We start from the raw sequence: 22,040 nt of genomic DNA, 5'->3' as shown, positions 1-22,040 counted from the left end.
ATGCCAAAATTTTCCTTATTTTAATATATACACAAAAAATAAAAATCTCATGAAATAGCCCTACTATTCCTCGTTATAAAAAGTATACACATGGCATATTTATTTCTAAATAATGTGAAGAAAAAAAATAAAATGTAGACCTACTTTCGACCACAAGCTCGACGAAGAGTATACAATGATGTATGTTACAGCTATCAGAATTACGGCGTTTGATGACGATGAGATTCCTTTTAGCATAATGAGTCCTTAGAAGCCTTAGATCATTTTAGGAAGGAGAGCCACCTTGATTTTTGGTACGGTCGGGATGAAAAGGTTTGGCTGATTTGTCCCATACAATCATAAATTTATGCAAGCACCTGTTTAGGCTTCTGCAATAAGTTTGGTTCTGCAATAAGGAAATTCCATCATCATCATTTGCCGTATAATTAAGTCTGCACCAGGGACTATATAGACTACTACAGAGTAGGTACTAGGTATTTTTTATTTTACTGCCGCTTGGAAAACACTAACGTATTGCAGTAAAAACAAAATGATTAAATACACCCGACGTATTGGTTTATTTACAATCATCACTCTTATTTTACTATCATTTTGCCATGATTGACCAAAATTGCGATATTAAATTAAGTAACTCGTAATTTCGTAAATCCACTTGCTGGGAATACCGGGAACTCCGGGAAGCCCTCATCGCGCTGCGACTGAATGAAACAGAATATATATTAACCTCTCGCTTCATTTCGGAAGCGCTCGGCGGCTCGGCTATTTCCGTATATCGTTCACTCATTTCGGTGTTATCGCCAACGGCTGCGCGCATGCCCACTTTCTTTGACCGTCAGTACACATGCGCGATCAGTGTCAACCGGCGTTGCGGTCGCTTTCATCGTTTATAACCTCAATTTAACAAAATATACTGGAATTTTGTGTAGTTTCCGTGCAAAATGGCTCAAATGGACGCTTTAAGCAAAATCGGTATCATCGGTTTGGTGTTGCTTGCGATATGGCTAGTGAAGTTCTTGTTTAATGTGATTTTCACCTATGTTATTGGTCCAGCAGTGAATAAAGTGGACTTTAAATCGAAAGGGAAATGGGCACGTAAGTTGATGAATATTGAACTATTGATTTAAACTAGCTATTGTATATTTTTCATGGCATTAATACTAAAACGATGACACTGTTTAATTCGATATTGTGTTGGTCATTCTGTTCTGATTATTTTTCGCTGTACATCTGTCCTTCTGACGTACGCTATATGGACGTATTCTCGAGCGAATTTTGGTCATAAAAGGAGAAAGTAAAAGAGAAATTATGAATGCTGAATGAATATATTATTATATTGCTTGTCCGAGCCTTTAAGAAATTAAGCCTATTAAATAATTTCGACTGAGATTTCTTATGTTCAGTCTGCTGCATAGAAATTTGTTTGCAGGGGGGTCAACTTCTCTGCAGCTGAGCTGAGTGCACACCTACTTTGTATAAGCCGTAGTGACATCATAATGTTATCATGATAATATTAATATACTTGGTCAACCAGATCTTGACAGTAGAAAAAGGCGGCAAATTTGAAAAATGTAGGCGCGAAGGGATATCGTCCCATAGAAAATTTGAATTTCGCGCCTTTTTTTACTGACAAGATTTGGTTGACCAGCTATAGTTCATGAGTCAAAGAAAGCTAATAGATACCTAACTAATACATATACTGGGTCAACCAAATCTTGTCTATATACATTGCTGTTTTTTATTCGTTTCCTAGGGATACCATACTTTAGTTTGCTTTACATTGCTACTGACTGACATATCCGGCTTGACAGACTATAAGTGCCTAGTTGACATTCGTCGATAGGAGTTGGCCGCGCAAAGTGTTTACAGATGGCGCCAGCATAGGTTTTACCTGTCAATTTACCTGTTAGGTACCAACTTACTTATTCACGAAAGAATCCCTGCAAAATTATAAGATACGAGTCTATAAAATAGGTACTATAAATAGCCTTCGTACCTACCTAACCTAGCCCGTGAAACCTGACTTTCCAGTCGGGTTTTACCTGGAGTGTTATTCCAAGTGCTGGTGAGCGCAAAACGAGACGAATACTCAGTTAAGGCTTGGCCAAACACACAGCGCGACGCAGCGCCGCGTCCGCGCCGCGTGATGCCGACGCGATGCCTGTTCAAACAGGGCGCGCGCGGATCGCACTCTCAACACGCCCTCATCGCGCGGGCCGCCGTGTCCGCGCGGCGCAGCGCTGCGCAAGCGCCGCGTGGACGCAAGGGGCCGCGCGGCGCGGGGCGCGACAGAAGCGGGGCGTGATACCGGCGGGACGCAGTCTATTTGACGTCGGTAATCTGTTAGCATGTGCCGCGGTCGCGCGGCGCGGACGCGGCGCTGCGTCGCGCTGTGTGTTTGGCCAAGCCTTTACTCTCTTGCTCAGGCGACTCTTGAGGGCTGTTTAAGGTACAAACTGGAACCCGGCGACGTGTCGCGACCGCAGACGACAACTGCAGACGTCGCCGCGTCATGTCGTGGTAGTTTCGAACCCGACCGCATACCAAAAGCATTGAGCGCATAATTATACTCGTCGAAAAACGAAAATCGAAATTTCGTTGTTTATCTCTCTATCGCTTTTGCATATTCGAGGGATAAAGAGGCTGATAAAGAAATTAGGATTCTCGTTTTTCGCGTGGGGCCTCAGAGTTCTCGGTTCGTACCTTCGTACATTGGTTTGTTTCAATGTTCGATTCTTCTTTTGCTATAAATATAGGTACATGAACGGCAATACCCTACTCATCTACCGACCTGGATCAACCGGTTACTGGATGAAGTTTTTGTCTTTTTGTCTTGAAATATTCTACATTCCTTTCCTACCTAGTCTATGACCTACTTAGGTATTATCATGCCGCGATCAGAAAGGGATTAGAAATAACAGATTTCCATACACTTACGTCAAAATCAATATGGATTGACAGCTATCTCAATCCCTTTCTAATCGCGATTCAGTAATAGGTGACACTGACATATCTACCAACAAGCTTTTGTGACTAAAGATGTGCAAGTTGCGAAAACTTTTCAAAGTTAGAAAAGCTTTCGGAAATTTCAGGAAAATTTCACAGGAAACAGGAAACTTTAATTTAGGAAACGGAAATTTTCGATTTTCTATAGGTACTAAAATATGAGATTTTTTTTTCCATGTGGAAATTTTGTAATTTCTAAAAGTTTCCGACGGCACATCAGTAGTATCAGTACCTAGTTGAGATATTCAACATCGTGCTTAGCGTGAACTTCTTCTTCCTACTGCTCTGCCCTTATCCGAAGTTATGTGGGGTCGGTACAACATGTTTTTAGGGTCCCGTACCCAAAGGGTAAAAACGGGACCCTATTACTAAGACTCCGCTGTCCGTCCGTCCGTCCGTCCGTCCGTCTGTCACCAGGCTGTATCTCACAAACCGTGGTAGCTAGACAGTTGAAATTTTCACAGATGATGTATTTCTGTTGCCGCTATAACAACAAATACTAAAAACAGAATAAAATAAAGATTTAAGTGGGGCTCCCATACAACAAACGTGATTTTTGACCGAAGTTAAGCAACGTCGGGCGGGGTCAGTACTTGGATGGGTGACCGTTTTTTTGCTTGTTTTGCTCTATTTTTTGTTGATGGTGCGGAACCCTCCGTGCGCGAGTCCGACTCGTACTTGGTCGGTTTTTGGGTCTTCCATCCGCTCTCTGTCCATCAACATTCATCCCTAACATTCTTTTGCCTATATGGCATTCATCCCTCCTCATAACATGCCCATATCATGCTAAACTACTACTCCTCATGAACTTACCAACCCGAAACAAGGGCTTTCAAATTACATTATACTTATCTCTAAGGTACTATACAATCACCTGCAATAATCTGTTACCTACTCTTCGAAGGCCGCAAAAATATATGACACGCTCTTATAGCTCAAATAAGATCGTGTTAGATTCTTTCGCGGCCTTCGTTGTGTAACGTAATATATTATTGCAGTTGACTGTACCTACTATCTTTAGTTCATGTTTAGGTAAATCGTGATGACCCGCTCGCTGCCGCTCCAGCGGATATGCATAAGCGGTGGACACCTTTTTAATTTGAGATCAAACGGTTATCTTTTCATTACGTTCATCATTTGGCACCACAGACAAGACATCCTCTAGACTGAGCATAGTAACGCTACCCCGTCTGCCACTTATACGGTATTTTACTCCATCTTCGAGTCAATCCCGTGCCGTGATTGGTCCGTGTCTATGAACGGACTAATCACGGCACGGGATTCGCTCACCTCGTCCCCCCGCACCCTCGTATTGTTGGCAGCATCGGTTTCATGAAATAATTGCTCTAAACTCCGTCTAGAGGATTCCTAGTCTATGTTTGGCGCTGTTCCTTGTTTATTATTGATGCCGTCAGCGTCGCTTTATTCAGTTGCCTATAAAAATATTTACAAAAAACACGGATCTCTTCGGCTGTCATAAGGTTATATTAAAAGTTTAATCCTATAACAAAAAATTGCAAGTTTGTGGTTGGGTTTTACAAGCATGTGATCAATTGATCGATGTAATTTACTTTACTTCATTTACTTGTTTATCCTCATCAATAAAATAACAAAAATCTCGCCCATTTACTTTGATTTCCATAAAAACGTAAAACGAACCGGCTTATCAACTTTCATTTTTGATTAACATACTTACCAAGACATGTAGAAAAAGTCAACATATACATCCCTATACATATACACACCTTACGTTGTATCCTGATATAAGTAAAAAAATGTCTAAAAGTAAATAATTAAAAAAACCAGACAAGTGTGGGTCGGACTCGCCCACCGAGCGTTCCGTACTTTTTAGTATTGATTTGTTGTTAGAGGAGCAACAGAAATACATAATGTTTAAAAATTTCGACTACCGTAAAACACCCTATTTTCGCCTACTTTTTGACATATTTTTGAAGTTTCCTCTTAGGGTACATGTTTATTGTGTCATCACTAGTATGGTATATATAATGATAACACCTAAATTTAATTTAAAAATAACCCAATTGTATGTATAATTATACCTAAAAAAGGAGCTCAAAGACAATAGGCGAAGTTTCATCTTTTTGCCTAATTTCGCCTACCCTATCAAACATGACTGAACATAGGCACATTCCATTAAAATTATGTTCTACCCTCTGTATGATTGACGTAATTTATATTGAATCGTACGCCGATGTTATTAAGGTCCTATTACGCACATATTTTCATCATAGGCGAAAATAGGAAGACATCCAGCGTGTTTTCATACATATTACTACGATCGTTCAGTCAGGGTTGTCAAAAATCATGTTTTTAACCAACTGTCGCAATTAAAGAGGGTTTTTGGTTTTCATGTCATAAATCATATAGGTATGAGAAAAAAAAATCATTTCAAAATCAACCACAAAATGTATTTAAAGAGTAATATTAATTAAGTACTTACTTAACAAAAATCCCGCTTGCGTTAGGTGAAAAATAGATAAATCAAGCTGCATGCAATTTTGCAACTGAGTGTGCATGATCGAAAATAAAGGTTTGTAGTGACCCAATAAGTAACTAAATATTTTATATCACGATTCAAGTTATCTTGTAAAATACCACGACACAAGAAAATAACTTTGTATAATCCATTTACAAACGCATGGTCCTAGGTACTCAAAAAATAATGTCAACAAAAATACCACATGACATGACTCAGTTAAAATTTCAGAATGACCTGAACACAACACAATAAACACGTGAATCGGCCATTCTGAAATTAGTCAACCAGGACCGTTATGGATTCGTCTTGTCTGTCTGTCCGTCTGTCCATCCGTATGTCACAGCCACTTTTTTCCGAAACTATAAGAACTATACTGTTGAAACTTGGTCAGTAGACGTATTCTGTGAACCGCATTAAGATTTTCACACAAAAATAGAAAAAAAAACAATAAATTTTGGGGGTTCCCCATACTTAAAACTGAAACTCAAAAATTTTTTTTTTCATCAAACCCATACGTGTGGGGTATCTATGGATAGGTCTTCAAAAATGATATTAAGGTTTCTAATACCATTTTTTTCAAAACTGAATAGTTTGCGCGAGAGACACTTCCAAAGTGGTAAAATGTGTGTCCCCCCCCCTGTAACTTCTAAAATAAGAGAATGATAAAACTTAAAAAATATATATGATGTACATTTCCATGCAAACTTCCACCGAAAATTGGTTTGAACGAGATCTAGTAAGTAGTTTTTTTTAATACGTCATAAATCCCCTAAATACGGAACCCTTCATGGGCGAGTCCCACTTGGCCGTTTTTTTTTAGATTTAGGTTAATTTTAGTTTAGCTTTATTTTAGAATAGTTTTTAGTTTGTATTTAGTTTAATTGTAATTTTAAGTTGCTTTTATTTATTGTTTTTTTTGTCATGTTTTTGTACAGTACGTAACACATTTTGAAATACAAAAAAAAACGCAACGAGTTCCTATTTTTTTTTCATTAAAGTGACAACCCTAGGGGTAGGCGAAATTTGGAAGGAACATGGCGTTTTGACCTCTCAGGTGACATATTACAAGATAACTTTTTAATTACGAGGGATACGTGAAAACTAATTATTTCATGCGAAAGATCATTAAATTTCGATTATAGATTGAAGTATTTTGTTGACTCACCTGTTAAACATGTGCCGCTGGAGACAGAAGTATTCACGATCAAAAAAATCTTTGTCACACCTAACACTCTTTAAGACACTCTAAAAGTGAACAGGCTGAAGGTAGACACAAAAAAGTAACAGCAGTGTTGCCACAAATAAATTTCCCAATAGATATGGTAGTTAAATATGCCACGTTTGATACCAATTTTAGTAGAAAATTTAATATTTTTAATTTAGGCGATGTTTGGCTTGACAGGCGAGATTAGGGTATTTTACGGTAGCTATCACGGTTCATGAGATACAGGCAGGTGACAGACAGACGGACAGTGGAGTCTTAGTAATATGGTCCCGTTTTTACCCTTTGGGTACGGAACCCTAAAAACAACTGACGCAAATATCCACCGTAGTCAATGTGAAGGTCAGATTGACCGGTCCGGCCACAAATGTGCCAAAGAAACCACTTATTTGCTTACAATCAACAAGATATACTTACCGAGTGTTTGTGACGCCATTCGGCCTATACCGGAATTGTTTTCAATTGTAGATGAGTATACGTATATACTCGTTATCTTTTAATATAATGATTTATTTATGACATAAAACTACCTAAAATATACCAAATATCAAGTTGCCAAGATTTCAATTAACTATTTTACAAGTTAATTGGAATCTTGGCAACTATATATTCACTGAAATTAGAAGACTTGATTAGATTGTTATTAATTATTATACTCGTAAATAAGTATTGCATGCTTTTTCTAGTAGAACTGCTTGCAATGCTTTATTTATGCTATCATGTTATGTAATATAAATTGTGTCCTACTTAGCAATAAACTAGCGACCCGCCCCGGCTTCGCACGGGTAAACGTTAATAAATTATATATCTAAACCTTCCTCAAGAATCGCTCTATTGATAAGTGAAAACCGCATGGACATCCGTTCAGTAGTTTTCGAGTTTATCGCGAACATAGGTACAAACAGACAGACGCGGTGAGGGACTTTGTTTTATAATATGTATAGATTATTGTTTGATTGTTGCGCCAAATTGTATAATACTTCATTTAATTACAACAAAACTTTATAACTGCTTAAATATCGTGCTAATTACGTTTATCCGATAGGACATCTACCTGATGTATAACTGGTCATGTTCATAACCTCTAGATGACATTGTTTGTTCAAGTTAAATGTAGCATATAAGAGGTTATCTGCCTCATCACGCTGATGATTAAGTAGGTACTGTATTTACCTATTGGATTGTATTTTTGATGCAGTCATTTAATTTAAACCGACTATTGTTGATTAGCAGTAGATACACCACAATAAAAACACCCCTTGCACTGAGCAACGAAAAATTATTGTTTTAAACATGTTTACATGAAAAGCGGTGGTGGCCGAGTGGATATGACGTCCGACTTTCAAACCGGAGATCGCGGGTTCAAAGCCTGTGGCTTGTGTTCGTACCACGTTCGTACGAATGTGTTTTTCGGAACTTATATATTACGAAGTATCATGTGATATTTTACCACTAGCTTTTCGGTAAAGAAAAACATCGTGCGGAAACCTGCATAATATACATCTGCGAAGAAATTCAAAAGGTGTATGTGAAGTCCCCACGCTAGCCCAATGTGGATTACATTGGGCTAGCGTGGGGACTATAGCCCATCTCGTGCATGAGTTGACGCATTGTACTGTACCCTATTTACTATTATATTAAGTTCTGAAGGCCTATCGCTAACCACTTTGTCCGTTCGTTCGTCAATCTGCCTCTCTATCGCTCAAAAATGCTGAAATAATTACACAGACGAAAATTCGTTTTTAGACGTTCGGGCTAGACCCTCGTTTTAAGTCTGTAAAATATATGGTAATAAATATTTATTCCCAAGCACCTTTTGTGTATGAACTCTCCTGGGCACGTTGGCTAAACATCTCATTTTAATTAATTCCTTTACTTATTTTAATTAGTTTTCTTCATTTCGTTAAAAGTTAAAGTTCTGAAGAGATTTCCCAATACTCATAAGAAGTAGAATCGAAGCGAATTGGAAATGACCGCAAAGATTTCCCGGCTGTATTCCTATTGCCTGTCCAACAAACGAGAACCAATCTAGGGAGGTATCCTTTAGATGGATGGATGGGCTTAGGAGGGATGAAATTTCCCCCCCCTTCCCACCTCCCTCCTTTAAGCTTAGAACCACGGCTCTTAGTAAAAAGACGGAGGTACAGAGACTACTGAGCGCTGCGAAGGTACCCCCTTTTGCTTGGTTGTAAATGATACTTACTAATTGGCAACCTATTGTGACGGACGGGTAACTACGGAACTCTACACTAAGCATGGCCAGGGACGCTCTTGGCCGGTTTTTATTAGTACTTTATTCCGAGAAGTGGCTTTTAGCTCAACATAAAAAAATCTTTGCTAAGAGTTGGACCAGCCTGCTCTCGGCAAGCGATCGGAACAAATTCTCAGGATCCGCCGCTTTGTCAAAGTTTCCGTTAAGCTATCAAAGACTCCCGCTATACTTTACTTTAGAGTAGTAATTACACCAGTACTCTTGCTGGCTTCCTGAAGAAACTTAGGACGCCGTAACTTTAAAATTGAAAAATGGGACGTTCATCTTCAGATCTCTTATTACACTGTCGGTCATAGGACAGGATGACGTGATACTTTTTGAAGATTATTAATTTTCGATCATGAACATTTTCACGTTATTGTAAATGTTACACAGGACTTGGGCTTGCTCAGGAGGTTGGTCTCTTGACAAATCTTAAACTTAATTTTATTTTATTAAGGGAATTTTGAACTAAATAATGTACAAAGTATTAGGTTGCTTGTATAAAATCACAAAATATGTGGCAATGGAAAAATATGACGTTTGTAATGACCCTCCCCCACTTTGTTCTGTTTAAGCCGGTGCAAAGATAGCTAAGACGGACTCTAGGTCCGTTAATTTCACCGAACAACGTTCCGTGTCCACGTCCAGTTTTGTATTTTGCTACCGACAGCTACCTCCAAAAAGAAAAACGTTGCCTAACACGGACAATTGTCTGGTGAACGGGTGAAAACAACGGACGCATACAAGCGGCCTTAGACTGTATGGTATTTTTTACAATAGAGCCCGTACCATGAGTCACTGACAGTGTCAAAACTGACATAAACGCCATCGAGAACGTAATTCACTTTCTATACATCTCGTTCGCACTAATATGCGAGTACGAGCGAGATGTCTAGAAAGTAAATTACGTTCTCGATGGCGTTTATGTCAGTGCCAAACTGATGGTAGCCGTATAGGTAACTTTCAAATGGTACAGTCGCCGTCAAAACTTTTCCCCTTATTACAAAAGTGTAATACATATCATGACTGACATCAGCTGTACCAGTGACCCATTATCAGCTAACAAGTTGGTACCTACAGTGTCATTGTCATTAATATTAATGGACGTGGGAATAAGTGTACACACTATAGCAATAACATTTCCGTGAGATGTTTTCTAGTTGCACTTTGCACCTACACCTATTGCAATGATAGCATGCTTTTGCATTGTGTTGTGTGAACAGACATGAAATATATCGGAGCGGCGGAGGCGCTCAATTATATATAAACATCAACTGTAACCGTAATCCCTTGTCTAAAGGTGTGGTTAGATATTTGTGAGCACCTTGGCTGCTCAGGATGGTGACTGTTCGAGTAAATGTGGTTTATAGCTCTTTCTCTAACTTCTGCCCGCGACGTCGTCTGCGAAGGATGATGATGATTGATAAAAATAAACAGGACAAGTGCGAGTCGGACTCACTCACCGAAGGTTCCGTACTTATTAACATTTGTTGTTATAGCGGCAACAGAAATACATCATCTCTCTCGGTTCATGAGATACAGCCTTGTGACAGACTGACGGACAGACGGACAGAGGAGTTAGTAATAGGGTCCCGGTTTTACCCTTTGGGTACGAACACTAAAATCTATACTTTTTATTCCTCGGGCCTCATACCTATATCCATACCATTGTAACATGGCAAACCTGCATAGTGCAGCCACCGCGCGCACTGGCCGTTTGTAAAATAAAAACTAAGCCATTCGCCCGTCTTTTGTTTTTTCTCATCAATATTCAATTGGAATTCTGTTGCAAATTGCACAACTTTGATTTTATTTATTAAATGAGACTCGATGCTTATGATTTGTACTAAAAACTATATACGAAGGCTGCCACTAATGCAGGTAATATTTGTATAATTGTATATATAGTATTAAGTTTCTGTTTATGTTTAAATTAAACCTAATCCAAGTCTTATTTGTACGTCACTGGTTTCCTGTAACGAAATGAGGCTTGGGTTAGGTTCCGACCCGACGTCTAAGAACGTACGATTGTTGCAGCCTTTACTTCTGCCTTAAAACTGAAGAGGTACTTATTACTGTTGCTGTTTCTTTTGATGGATATTTGCTGCTGAAGTTTTTCTCTGCGTGGACCTTGCTGAGCCTACGACATCGGATGCGGTAGCACCCGCGGCCAGAATTGATCGTTTGGTTCGACAAAGATCGGGATGCAAGAACGTTAAGGCCAGTGACGATATTTTATTTGTTTAGGCTTACGTACTGACGAAAATTACTTTATTTTATTGTACATATTTTTAATATTATATTGTTTTACTATATGAACCTAGTTTCATTTTCTACCGCTCTAGTTAGCCGGTTACACCATATCCAAATTTCATCTCATTCGGTTCAGCGGTTTAAGGTTGAACGGGTAACAGACAGACAGAGTTCCTTTCGCTTTTATAATATTAGTAAGATAGGTAGCTAGGGGTCCTTGTTTTACAAAAAATAAGAAAAGTGTAATGAATGCGCAAGAAAAAATAAATGATACCTACATACGTATAAGGCCCATTTTATTTAAAGTTGTCCCCTACACTTTTTTTCAACTCCTAATCATGAGCTCTTTTGAGCCTAATAGAAAAAAATTATTCAAAAATTTATATTACACACATTTTTCGATCTTTCCATTCCGTGACCGCCATACAAAGTCTATGAAAAAAAGCGGCCAAGTGCGAGTCGGACTCGCCCATGAAGGGTTCCGTATTCAGGGGATTTATGACGTATTAAAAAAAACTACTTACTAGATCTCGTTCAAACCAATTTTCGGTGGAAGTTTGCATGGTAATGTACATCATATATTTTTTTTTTAGTTTTATCATTCTCTTATTTTAGAAGTTACAGGGGGGGACACACATTTTACCACTTTGAAAGTGTCTCTCGCGCAAACTATTCAGTTTAGAAAAAAATGATATTAGAAACCTCAATATCATTTTTGAAGACCTATCCATAGATACCCCACACATATGGGTTTGAAGAAAAAAAAAATTTTGAGTTTCAGTTCACAGTATGGGGAACCTCCAAAATTTATTGTTTTTTTTTTCTATTTTTGTGTCAAAATCTTAATGCGGTTCACAGAATACATCTACTTACCAAGTTTCAACAGTATAGTTCTTATAGTTTCGGAAAAAGTGGCTGTGACATACGGACGGACAGACAGACGGACAGACAGACTGACAGACAGACATGACGAATCTATAAGGGTTCCGTTTTTTGCCATTTGGCTACGGAACCCTAAAAATGGTAACGGAATGGGAAAAAAACCTTGGGACACTTTTTAGGGTCCCAACTGAAACTCAAAAATTTTTTTTCATCAAACCCATACGTGTGGGGTATCTATGGATAGGTCTTCAAAAATGATATTGAGGTTTCTAATATCATTTTTTTCTAAACTGAATAGTTTGCGCGAGAGACACTTCCAAAGTGGTAAAATGTGTGTCCCCCCCCCCCTGTAACTTCTAAAATAAGAGAATGATAAAACTAAAAAAAATATATGATGTACATTTCCATGCAAACTTCCACCGAAAATTGGTTTGAACAAGATCTAGCAAGTCGTTTTTTTTAATACGTCATAAATCCCCTAAATACGGAACCCTTCATGGGCGAGTCCGACTCGCACTTGGCCGCTTTTTTTTCTCCTATTAGAATAGAAAGAACTCGTGATTCTGAGTAGATATAACATAGAAATTCACAAATTTTAAAAAAAGTGTGGGGGACAACTTTTAATAAAATGGCCCATAAATCAGATTCAATCAGTCCTTACTAACTTACCCTATATGTACTTATTAGTTTCAAGTACCTAAAGACATAAAAAGTAGTTCAGCTTATCTCCTAAGGTGTGAAAGTTAAATGTACTCTTTGGTTGGAAATAGCGCAATTTGAAAAGTAATCTAGATCGTAACTCAAAAAGTTTCCAAAAGAGCTCTGCTCTTCGTAACTCCTTAAAGATGCGATTGGCGTTGTGCGTCTCACTTGTTTCACCGGCAGTTGGGATGAAGAAATGTTACATTTCTCATGTAACTTTCCTCTCGAAAGCCGGAGATGTCAGCCTATTTCCTCCCAGTACAGGCGAAAATAACTATTTCGACACAAGTGCGAAAAAGAGGAAATTCGAAACGAGTGGCGATAAATTAAAACACGACCGAAGGGAGTGTTTTAAATCGAAACGAGTTGCGAATTACCTATTCGCACGTGTATCGAACAACGTTTTACAGTACATATGGCACTTTAAAGTTTCGACATACGCACGAAAAGTATGTACTGTAAACGTATTTTTTATCACTTTTGCTCACAAAAATAATAAGTGCGGGTAGGGTACAAGCTGGCTTTCACAATTCTGTGGCTGATTGTCACGGCTGGTGTACGCTATTGTCCTCACATAGCCCGCTAGCCAGTCCATGCAACATAGAAATATTAGAAATAAACTGCCTAAGGACTCATTTAGACGGTGCGAGAATTCGCATGCGAGTTTCATTACATTGGGTCATTTGATCGGTCGGCTGAATTGATGTAACCTCCATGGTTCGTAATGTAATTAAAATCGTATAAAAGTTCGCGTGCCGTCTGAATGAGCCCTTAACCTTAGCTCCCATAGCAGCCGTAGTGCTGCACCGCAATAGTCTTTGCACCTGGCGGGGACTATCTCCGGATCATAATTGTGCGCTCGGGACCGATATCTGGCACGTGCATTTCAACAGTGAACATTCTGTGGTATCTGGGCACAAACGGAGCTGCCATGCGTTCTGTTTAACTTAGCAACGTTATTTGCACTTTAGAGATATTTAAAGTTTTCTCGACCGGGAGAGTTCGCTTATAAACTAGACTTCGGGGTCCGGTATGTTTAGCTCAATGAACACCTGGAGAACTAGACCTGGACTGGGGTCAACTTTTGCGTACTATTCGTTCAAATTGTATCATAATCATCTTCCTCGCGTTGTCCCGGCATTTTGCCACGGCTCATGGGAGCCTGTGGTCCGCTTGGCAACTAATCCCAGTAATTGGCGTAGGCACTAGTTTTTCTGAAAGCGACTGCCATCTGACCTTCCAACCCAGAGGGTAAACTAGGCCTTGTTGGGATTAGTCCGGTTTCCTCACGATGTTTTTCTTCACCGAAAAGCGACTGGTGAATATCAAATGATATTTCGTACATAAGTTCCGAAAAACTCATTGGTACGAGCCGGGGTTCGAACCCGCGACCTCCGGATTGAAAGTCGCACGCTCTTACCGCTAGGCCACCAGCGCTTCTTCAAATTGTATATGTAAGTTAAATTATCTTGAGTATATTTTTAATGGGACAATATGGGAAAATCTAAAAACTTTGAAGATATTGGATATCCAAAAATACTCGTACAGAGAACCCCGCATCAGCGTAGGTAATTTAAGCTCCAATACGCTCGAATCTGAAAATTATATAAATTGGTATCTAAATTGGATGTCACGCATTACTTATTCTGAATCCCAGTAGGATGCCAAATAATTGGTTTCTCAATTCCAAACTAATTTTAAATTGATCGTTAAGGTATTATGGGAATTACTAAAGACTTCGTCACACAGGCACGTTTTCCAGGCGGCGCGTGAGCGGGGCGTGAGCGTTTTATATGTAAAAGCGTCGCGCCCCGTTCACGCGCCGCCTGGAAAACGCGCCTGTGTGACGATGCCTTAAAGGCATCCATTACGTAGAACTTGTGAGATCACTACAACTATTAGGTAGGTACTTTACTTGAATTTCAAATGGACATAGACATAACGGAACCACTTTTACATTACCTATTTAACTTAATCTTATAATTTGGATTTCAAATCAACGTAACTGCTTAATGTATTTATCAAGATTTTGAGGCAATAAAATAGAAATGTGGCACAATTTTTTTATGAGATTTCTATTGGATATTGTATTGAAGTTTTATTACGACTAACCTATAACAAATAGTATGTGTTTCTATTTTGAATTGAGTTTCAAATAATCTTCGGCATCAGTAAACAGCATGATGCATATCAAGCAATAATTATGATTCGTTATCACTACATAGTATAAAACAAAGTCGCTTCCCGCTGTCTGTCTGTCCCTATGTATGCTTAGATCTTTAAAACTACGCAACAGATTTTGATGCGGTTTTTTTTAATAGATAGAGTGATTCAAGAGTAAGGGCCCGGCCACATGTCAGCGGTGCGGCGCCGCCGCCGCCGCGCGGCGCGGCACCGCAGAAATCTGCGGCGCCGCAAACCGCTCTGCGGCGACGCCCGCCGCAACGCAAAATTTTGCGGTGCCGCGCTGCGGCGTCGCAAAGCGGTGCGCGGCGCCGCGCGCGGTGCCGCAAAGCGGTGAGTTTCGCCGCGCGCGGTGCCGCCGAGCGGCGTGCGGCGCCGCAGATTTCTGCGGTGCCGCGCCGGTATTTTCTTTTGTAATGATTTGCATCTTCATTCATTATACGAAGATATGGGTTCACCCAAAATTTTCTTTTCAATTGTTTTTTATTTCTGCGCCTTTTTAATAGCGCTGGCAGTACACCGAGAAATTCAGTAAAATGCTGCAAATGATGTTAAATGTTAAAGGTATGAAAATCGGTACGATTGATCTTTAGGACATTTGAAACAATTTGACCCGAAGCACCATTAAATAAAAAAAAACGAGATGAGTTATCTTTTTTTGTATGGAATTTGAAAAAAACTGTTTTGAAACCTATCGTGTGTGGTATTAAACGAAAGGGCTTTCTGAGCCGATTCCAAAAATATCATATCATTACATTTCAGTCATTTTTTTTAAATTATAATAAAAATAATTTTCAAAACATACCAAGTTTGGGCTTCTCCAGATACAATACCGTTCAATATTTTTTTGTAATATATACCTCAAATTATACCTAATATCCTCATATCTAACCCTAAGAAATCAATTTTGAAAATAATTACATGAAATATGTTTTTTTGTAATTTTCAATTTTACAAAGTGTGATCTATGAATCTCTCAATTAAATATTTAAATAGAAAGCATAAAATTAATATAAGTATAACGGTTTTTCCAGAAAGTCGCTTATATCTCGGAATCTATAAGTCGTAGTAAAAATTATCTATGTAAGAATTAACTGAAAAAACTCACCTTTTACTAAGTGCATTGCTGCCAATTTTGTAAATTGGCAGCAATGCACTTAGTACTCATCTGTCAGAGATGACAATTAAAATTAGGTTGGCAACAATGTATTTCATACAATATTTTTTAAGTGGTGATTACACGAAGTATCGTAAAAGTACCAAAAAGATATTACAAATACTTTTTTGGGGAATAGACTAAAGACTTGTCTTGACAACTATAACATAGGGGTTTAAAGGTGTGTGTACGACCTTTTAAATGACAAATAAAGGTACGGGAGTAGAAAAAATTAAAACAAATATACTAAATGTAAATATTTTCAAAATTGCTTTATTAGAATTAGATATGAGGATTATTAGGTATAATTTGAGGTATATTTAACAAAAATAGTAGTTTATGTGACTGCTACATAATGAGAGGCATCAAAATACTAGTGTGGGTTTAAGAAACGAACGTTAGTGAGTTTCTTAATAGGATCACACGAGTTTTAATGCCTAATTATGTACAGTTACATACACTACTTTATCTAAACACATATTTAAAACTAATTAAAAGATAAACTGTACGCCAAATGACGGTGAATGAAAACTTTTTTCACGCATGTCACGCATCCATAGTTTTTTTTAATTCCTAGACAAAAGAATAGAGTTCCTATTCTCATGTCACTCGAGATCAAATATCGTGCGGTTAATATTAAAAAAACATACTAAACTGACGTTTCATATCGATAACTGTTTTAATATCTATGGATACTAGAATAGAGACCCACTTGAGTTTTGACTGCTGTTCCAAATTTAAACTCATAACGATACTAAAAATTTGTAACGTTATAACTACTTATAACATTACAGTACAAATTTTCCTACTACCACAGATAAGAAAGTTCTCATAGTAAAATTGGTTGTAATAAAGCTGGTCATTTCCTACGGTTTCTGAACGCATTATAGAGCACTAATGACATGTGTCTAGATAAAAATGTTAACGGTATTGTATCTGGAGAAACCCAAACTTGGTATGTTTTGAAAAATATTTTTTTTATAATTTAAAAAAAAATGACTGTGTGTAATGATGTGATATATTTTTGGAATCGGCTCAGAAAGCCCTTTCGTTTAATACTACACACGATAGGTTTCTAAACATTTTTTTTTTAATTTCATACAAAAAAAAGCGGCCAAGTGCGAGTCGGACTCGCCCATGAAGGGTTCCGTATTTAGGCGATTTATGACGTATAAAAAAAACTACTTACTAGATCTCGTTTAAACCAATTTTCGGTGGAAGTATACATGGTAATGTACATCATATATTTTTTTTAGTTTTATCATTCTCTTATTTTAGAAGTTACAGGGGGGGGGGGACACATTTTACAACTTTGGAAGTGTCTCTCGCGCAAACTATTCAGTTTAGAAAAAAATTATATTAGAAACCTCAATATCATTTTTGAAGACCTAGACCCACACGTATGGGTTTGATGAAAAAAAAATTTTTGAGTTTCAGTTCGAAGTATGGGGAACCCCAAAAATTTATTGTTTTTTTTTCTATTTTTGTGTGAAAATCTTAATGCGGTTCACAGAATACATCTACTTACCAAGTTTCAACAGTATAGTTCTTATAGTTTCGGAGAAAAGTGGCTGTGACATACGGACGGACAGACGGACAGACAGACAGACATGACGAATCTATAAGGGTTCCGTTTTTTGCCATTTGGCTACGGAACCCTGAAAAGATGACGTCATAACTCCTCTCGTTTTTTTATTTGTTGGTGCTTCTGGTGAAATTGTTTCAAATGTCCTAAAGATCAATCGTACCGATTTTCATACCTTTAACACCATTTGCAGCGTTTTTTGGCGAACCGCTATCGCTATAACAACAGCAAGCGCAGAACACGTGTGAAGGAATCCATGTCTGATTAAACAACTGGTAGTCGAATTTTATTCTTTACTATGCAGCGTGGCATCGCACGCGGCGCCGCACGCCGCTTGGCGGCACCGCGCGCGGCGAAACTCACCGCTTTGCGGCACCGCGCGCGGCGAAACGCACCGCTTTGCGGCACCGCGCGCGGCGCCGCGCACCGCTTTGCGGCGCCGCAGCGCGGCACCGCAAAATTTTGCGTTGCGGCGGGCGTCGCCGCAGATTTCTGCGGTGCCGCGCCGCGCGGCGGCGGCGGCGCCGCACCGCTGACATGTGGCCGGGCCCTAAGGCTTCTGTATATTTTTTTAACCCATGCGAAGCCGGGGCGGGTCGCTAGCTTTTAATATAATAAAAACCTACTCGTAACGGTTTGAAGCCCTGAAATAATGCAATATTTTAATTGCGACATTTTTGTTCCTTATCAGTGTCAGAGTGATGTTCCATTAAAATTCCTTTAGTTCCAAATTACACGGGGACCTCTTAAAATACGGCGGTGGAATTCAAGAAATTTCATTATCTTGGCTGTTTAATTTTTGTTAGAATAACGAGTACCTACATTTTTTAGACAGGTTAGGAGGATGAATTGATAACTTTTCAGCGAGCCTTTACCACTGAGCTCAGCTAGCAGCAATCTATGTGAGTTTTTCGATCTTAAATAAAAATGTACGGAATCGCTCTAACTACCTAGACGAAGATTTGCCATCCTAGACGTAACTTCAAACACAGCAAAACTCAACTTCAAGTACAATGTGATAAGATCTAAATTCATCTGCAACAAACATGGCTGGCGAGATACCTGCTGATTCATACGCAGCTGGCTTTCACCTCGCTAAGTTCAAGGTGAACTGCATCGTAAGGCCGGCACGCAAGGTCGTTTTTACTATGCCACGTGCTTTGCAGCTGCGATGACAGGTTCCATTGAGAAAGTAGGTTCTTGACATGTTATATGAAGTTATTAAAAAAGTTTTCTAATATTGGTTTTATTAATTCGATGATAATATAGTCAAAAATATAAATATGATCCCACACCCTGATGTCCACTCCACTTATTGCCCGGCTGAGAAATACTAAGAGAAATGTGTCCTGTATGTGTTTTTTTTTTTCACCTTTTTTTGCGCGCTCTGCACCCCTAGCACATGATTGGAGCGACAGTATCTCGCGGCGATATAGACTGCCCGTCTTTTTCTAACTATGTTAATAAAAGAGGGACGGGTAGTCTCGCCGCGAGATACTGTCGCGCCAATCATGTGCTAGGCCGGCTGTATGCTAAACGCCGTTATTTAAACACTTTTAAACTTAAAGAAGTCGTTAGATTAGTTGGCTTTGTTACAATTGTGGGAGGGGCAAGGGTTAATTACCTTTATTAATAAACAACTGGTAAAAAATCCTAATATAACATCTGTCTCTTTCACGTCGATCGCGGAATGCTGTCGTTTACTTAAATTAATAATAAAATTATGCATATAAGTATAGTAAGGTGCGGTGGGGTCCTCCCATTTGCGATTTCACTCGTTATTCTAAAACTCGTGGTGTCTGCACAAGTACCTTCTAAGAAAGGTAAACATCAAGAAAATATTCAGAAAGTCATAGCGCCAGTGAATCATACGTTATTGGATATGGAGAAATCCTCATAAGTTGAGTTGACCTCTGTCAATGTCAACTTTTGTATTTATTTTTAGCATGGGGCGATATAAAATTAATAATGGAGGGCTTGCCAATATGAATATGATAAAGGGAGTAGAGTAATGACAAAACGCTATGGCAGCTACACCTTAACAATAAAGATGACTGTTTTATTCTGTACAATCGTACTCTGGCACTACTAGTACTGTCAAGTGTAAAAATATGGGTGCACACATCATATTCCAAAATATGTCCCATAGCTCCTAGATATTTCAGCGAATTAACTATGGGGCATATTTTTGAGAAAGGTATATGCAGTATGCACCCATATTTTTACACTTTAAGGCTTCGTCACACAGGCGCATTTTACAGGCGGGGCGTGAGCGGGGCGCGCCGCTTTTACATATAAAACGCTCACGCCCCGCCCGGACACGCGCCTGCGTGACGGAACCTTTACAGTACCTGCATAAATTCGTTTACTTAGCGCTCCTATCCTCCGTTCCGATATCACGTTAGTTTATGCGATGCCAGCTGCGTAATCCTGATCTGGGGGCACGGTAGTGCCCCCGCCAAGACAAGCAAAGCGAAGCGCAAGGGCACTACCTACCTTTTCTCGAAGCGCTTCGTCGTTTTTTTGAACCCTCTTAACTTGGGTTTGGATTATACCAGATAAACAAAACTCTCAGGATATGATGTCAATAGTGGACTTATTAAGCATAAAAAATTTCAATTGCATAGCTCTTATACTTTAGATTTTATTAATGTCTAAAAAACCCCGATTTCGTCACTGACTCATTCACTCACTGTTGATCATCAAAACCTCTAGGGTACTTCCTGAAGTCCTAGGAAGCTGAAATTTGGTATGTGAGATAGTATTAGTCCACAGACAACAAAATAATTCAAAAACTTGAAATTATTAGCCCCTAAGGAGGTGAAAAGGGGGGTGGAATTTTGTATGGGAAATCGATAACCACGGAAGCGATTTCGTTGAAATTTGGTATGTAGATAGTTATTGTTATGGGGAAGGATATAAAATAGTTTCAACCCCAAAATCACCCCGTAAGGGTGAAAAGGGGTGGAAAAAGGCGTTAGGGGAAAAAGGGGGGTGAAGTTTGTATGGGGAATCAGTAAAAAGCAGATTGTATATAAAAGATGCCCCCCAAGTATTCGTATTTCAGGATTTTTAATAGTAAATCACCCGCAACCCTTTAAATCATAAGATTGTCATAAGCAACTTACAAAAAGATGTGAAATCCCACCAAAAACATTTTCATGTAAAATGTTGCCAAGACGAAACCATAAGGCTCGCACTGACAAAAAGTTATCAGATATCTTGTAGAGCCAAGCTTCTAACTCTACAGGCCCTACCTTCACAGACTCTACACCTTAGTCAAAATATTTATGTGGCTTGGCCGTTTCATTATTACAAGAACTATTTTATAATAAAAAATAATGAATAGTGAATACATATTTCACCTTACGCCCATGTGACGAAGCGGTCAAGCCACATATTTTGACTAAGGTGTAGAGTCTGTGAAGGTAGGGCCTGTAGAGTTAGAAGCTTGGCTCTACAAGATATCTGATAACTTTTTGTCAGTGCGAGCCTTATGGTTTCGTCTTGGCAACATTTTACATGAAAATGTTTTTGGTGGGATCTATATTTACCGGGAAGGTAATTCAGTCAGGGAGCTCAAGTGTTTGCTAATCGGTCGGTTACCGTTAATCAGACTGTCTGAGCTTGAAATTTGGATGTTTAGTTCGGCAACGAAAAGGTTGCGCCTTACCGTGCACAGAAAAAACGCTAGTCTTTAACCGCCCCAAAGAAGACCGTAACGAAAAACTTTGTCGCTTGTCTCATCCGTTTCGTATCGTAAAAAACGAAAGAGACGAAGCGACGATGATGCCGAAACGTACATGTTTCGTTCGGAACAGACAGTCTGGGCAGGCGGGTTGTACAGTCGGCCAAAAATTTGGTCTACCATCCCTACGGTTGAGGTTCGTTTGAACGTCATGAGTCAACAAGGTCGATTTGACATGAATGTCAGTGACAATTGTCAACCATAGCGATCGTTAGATCTCGTAGAAACTTTTGTCAAAACTGGTAGACCACTTTCTTGGCCCACTGTACCTGCCATCATGTTATGAGTGTTATGACAGGGACACATAATGTCAATTAATAAGAAAGTTGTTTACAATTGTATGTTGTGGGAATACTTCGTATAGTTCGTATTTTGTTGTTAGAAAACTAATTTGTGTTTGGGACACTATTTAAAGATATTGCCATATTGTCAGCTTCTTAAGCAGGGTTAGTAAATAGGTACAGGTCTACAGAGTGTGCCAAAAATACATCGATCAAGAAATTTTACTGCTGTATATTGTTGATAATTTTCATAAACGTGTTCGTTTTCGT

At 38.9% G+C, this 22,040-nt stretch overlaps 1 protein-coding gene across 1 annotated transcript in view; it reads left to right on the top strand.

Moving 5' to 3' along the window:
- Nucleotides 1–804: 804 nt before the first annotated feature.
- The window catches only part of LOC134656922 (very-long-chain 3-oxoacyl-CoA reductase-B), a 45,155-nt gene continuing 23,919 nt past the window's right edge, over nt 805–22,040 (top strand). The window contains exon 1 of the mRNA XM_063512474.1: nt 805–1,092. Within this exon, the coding sequence (XP_063368544.1) occupies nt 939–1,092 (154 nt within the window). The 5' untranslated portion in view covers nt 805–938. The remainder of the gene's footprint in view (nt 1,093–22,040) is intronic.

This window comes from Cydia amplana, chromosome 19, assembly GCF_948474715.1.
Source record: "Cydia amplana chromosome 19, ilCydAmpl1.1, whole genome shotgun sequence".
In the NCBI taxonomy this organism is placed as follows: domain Eukaryota; kingdom Metazoa; phylum Arthropoda; class Insecta; order Lepidoptera; family Tortricidae; genus Cydia; species Cydia amplana.
The sequence above is the reverse complement of the archived record's forward strand: the minus strand, read 5'-3'. Positions and strand labels throughout refer to the sequence as shown.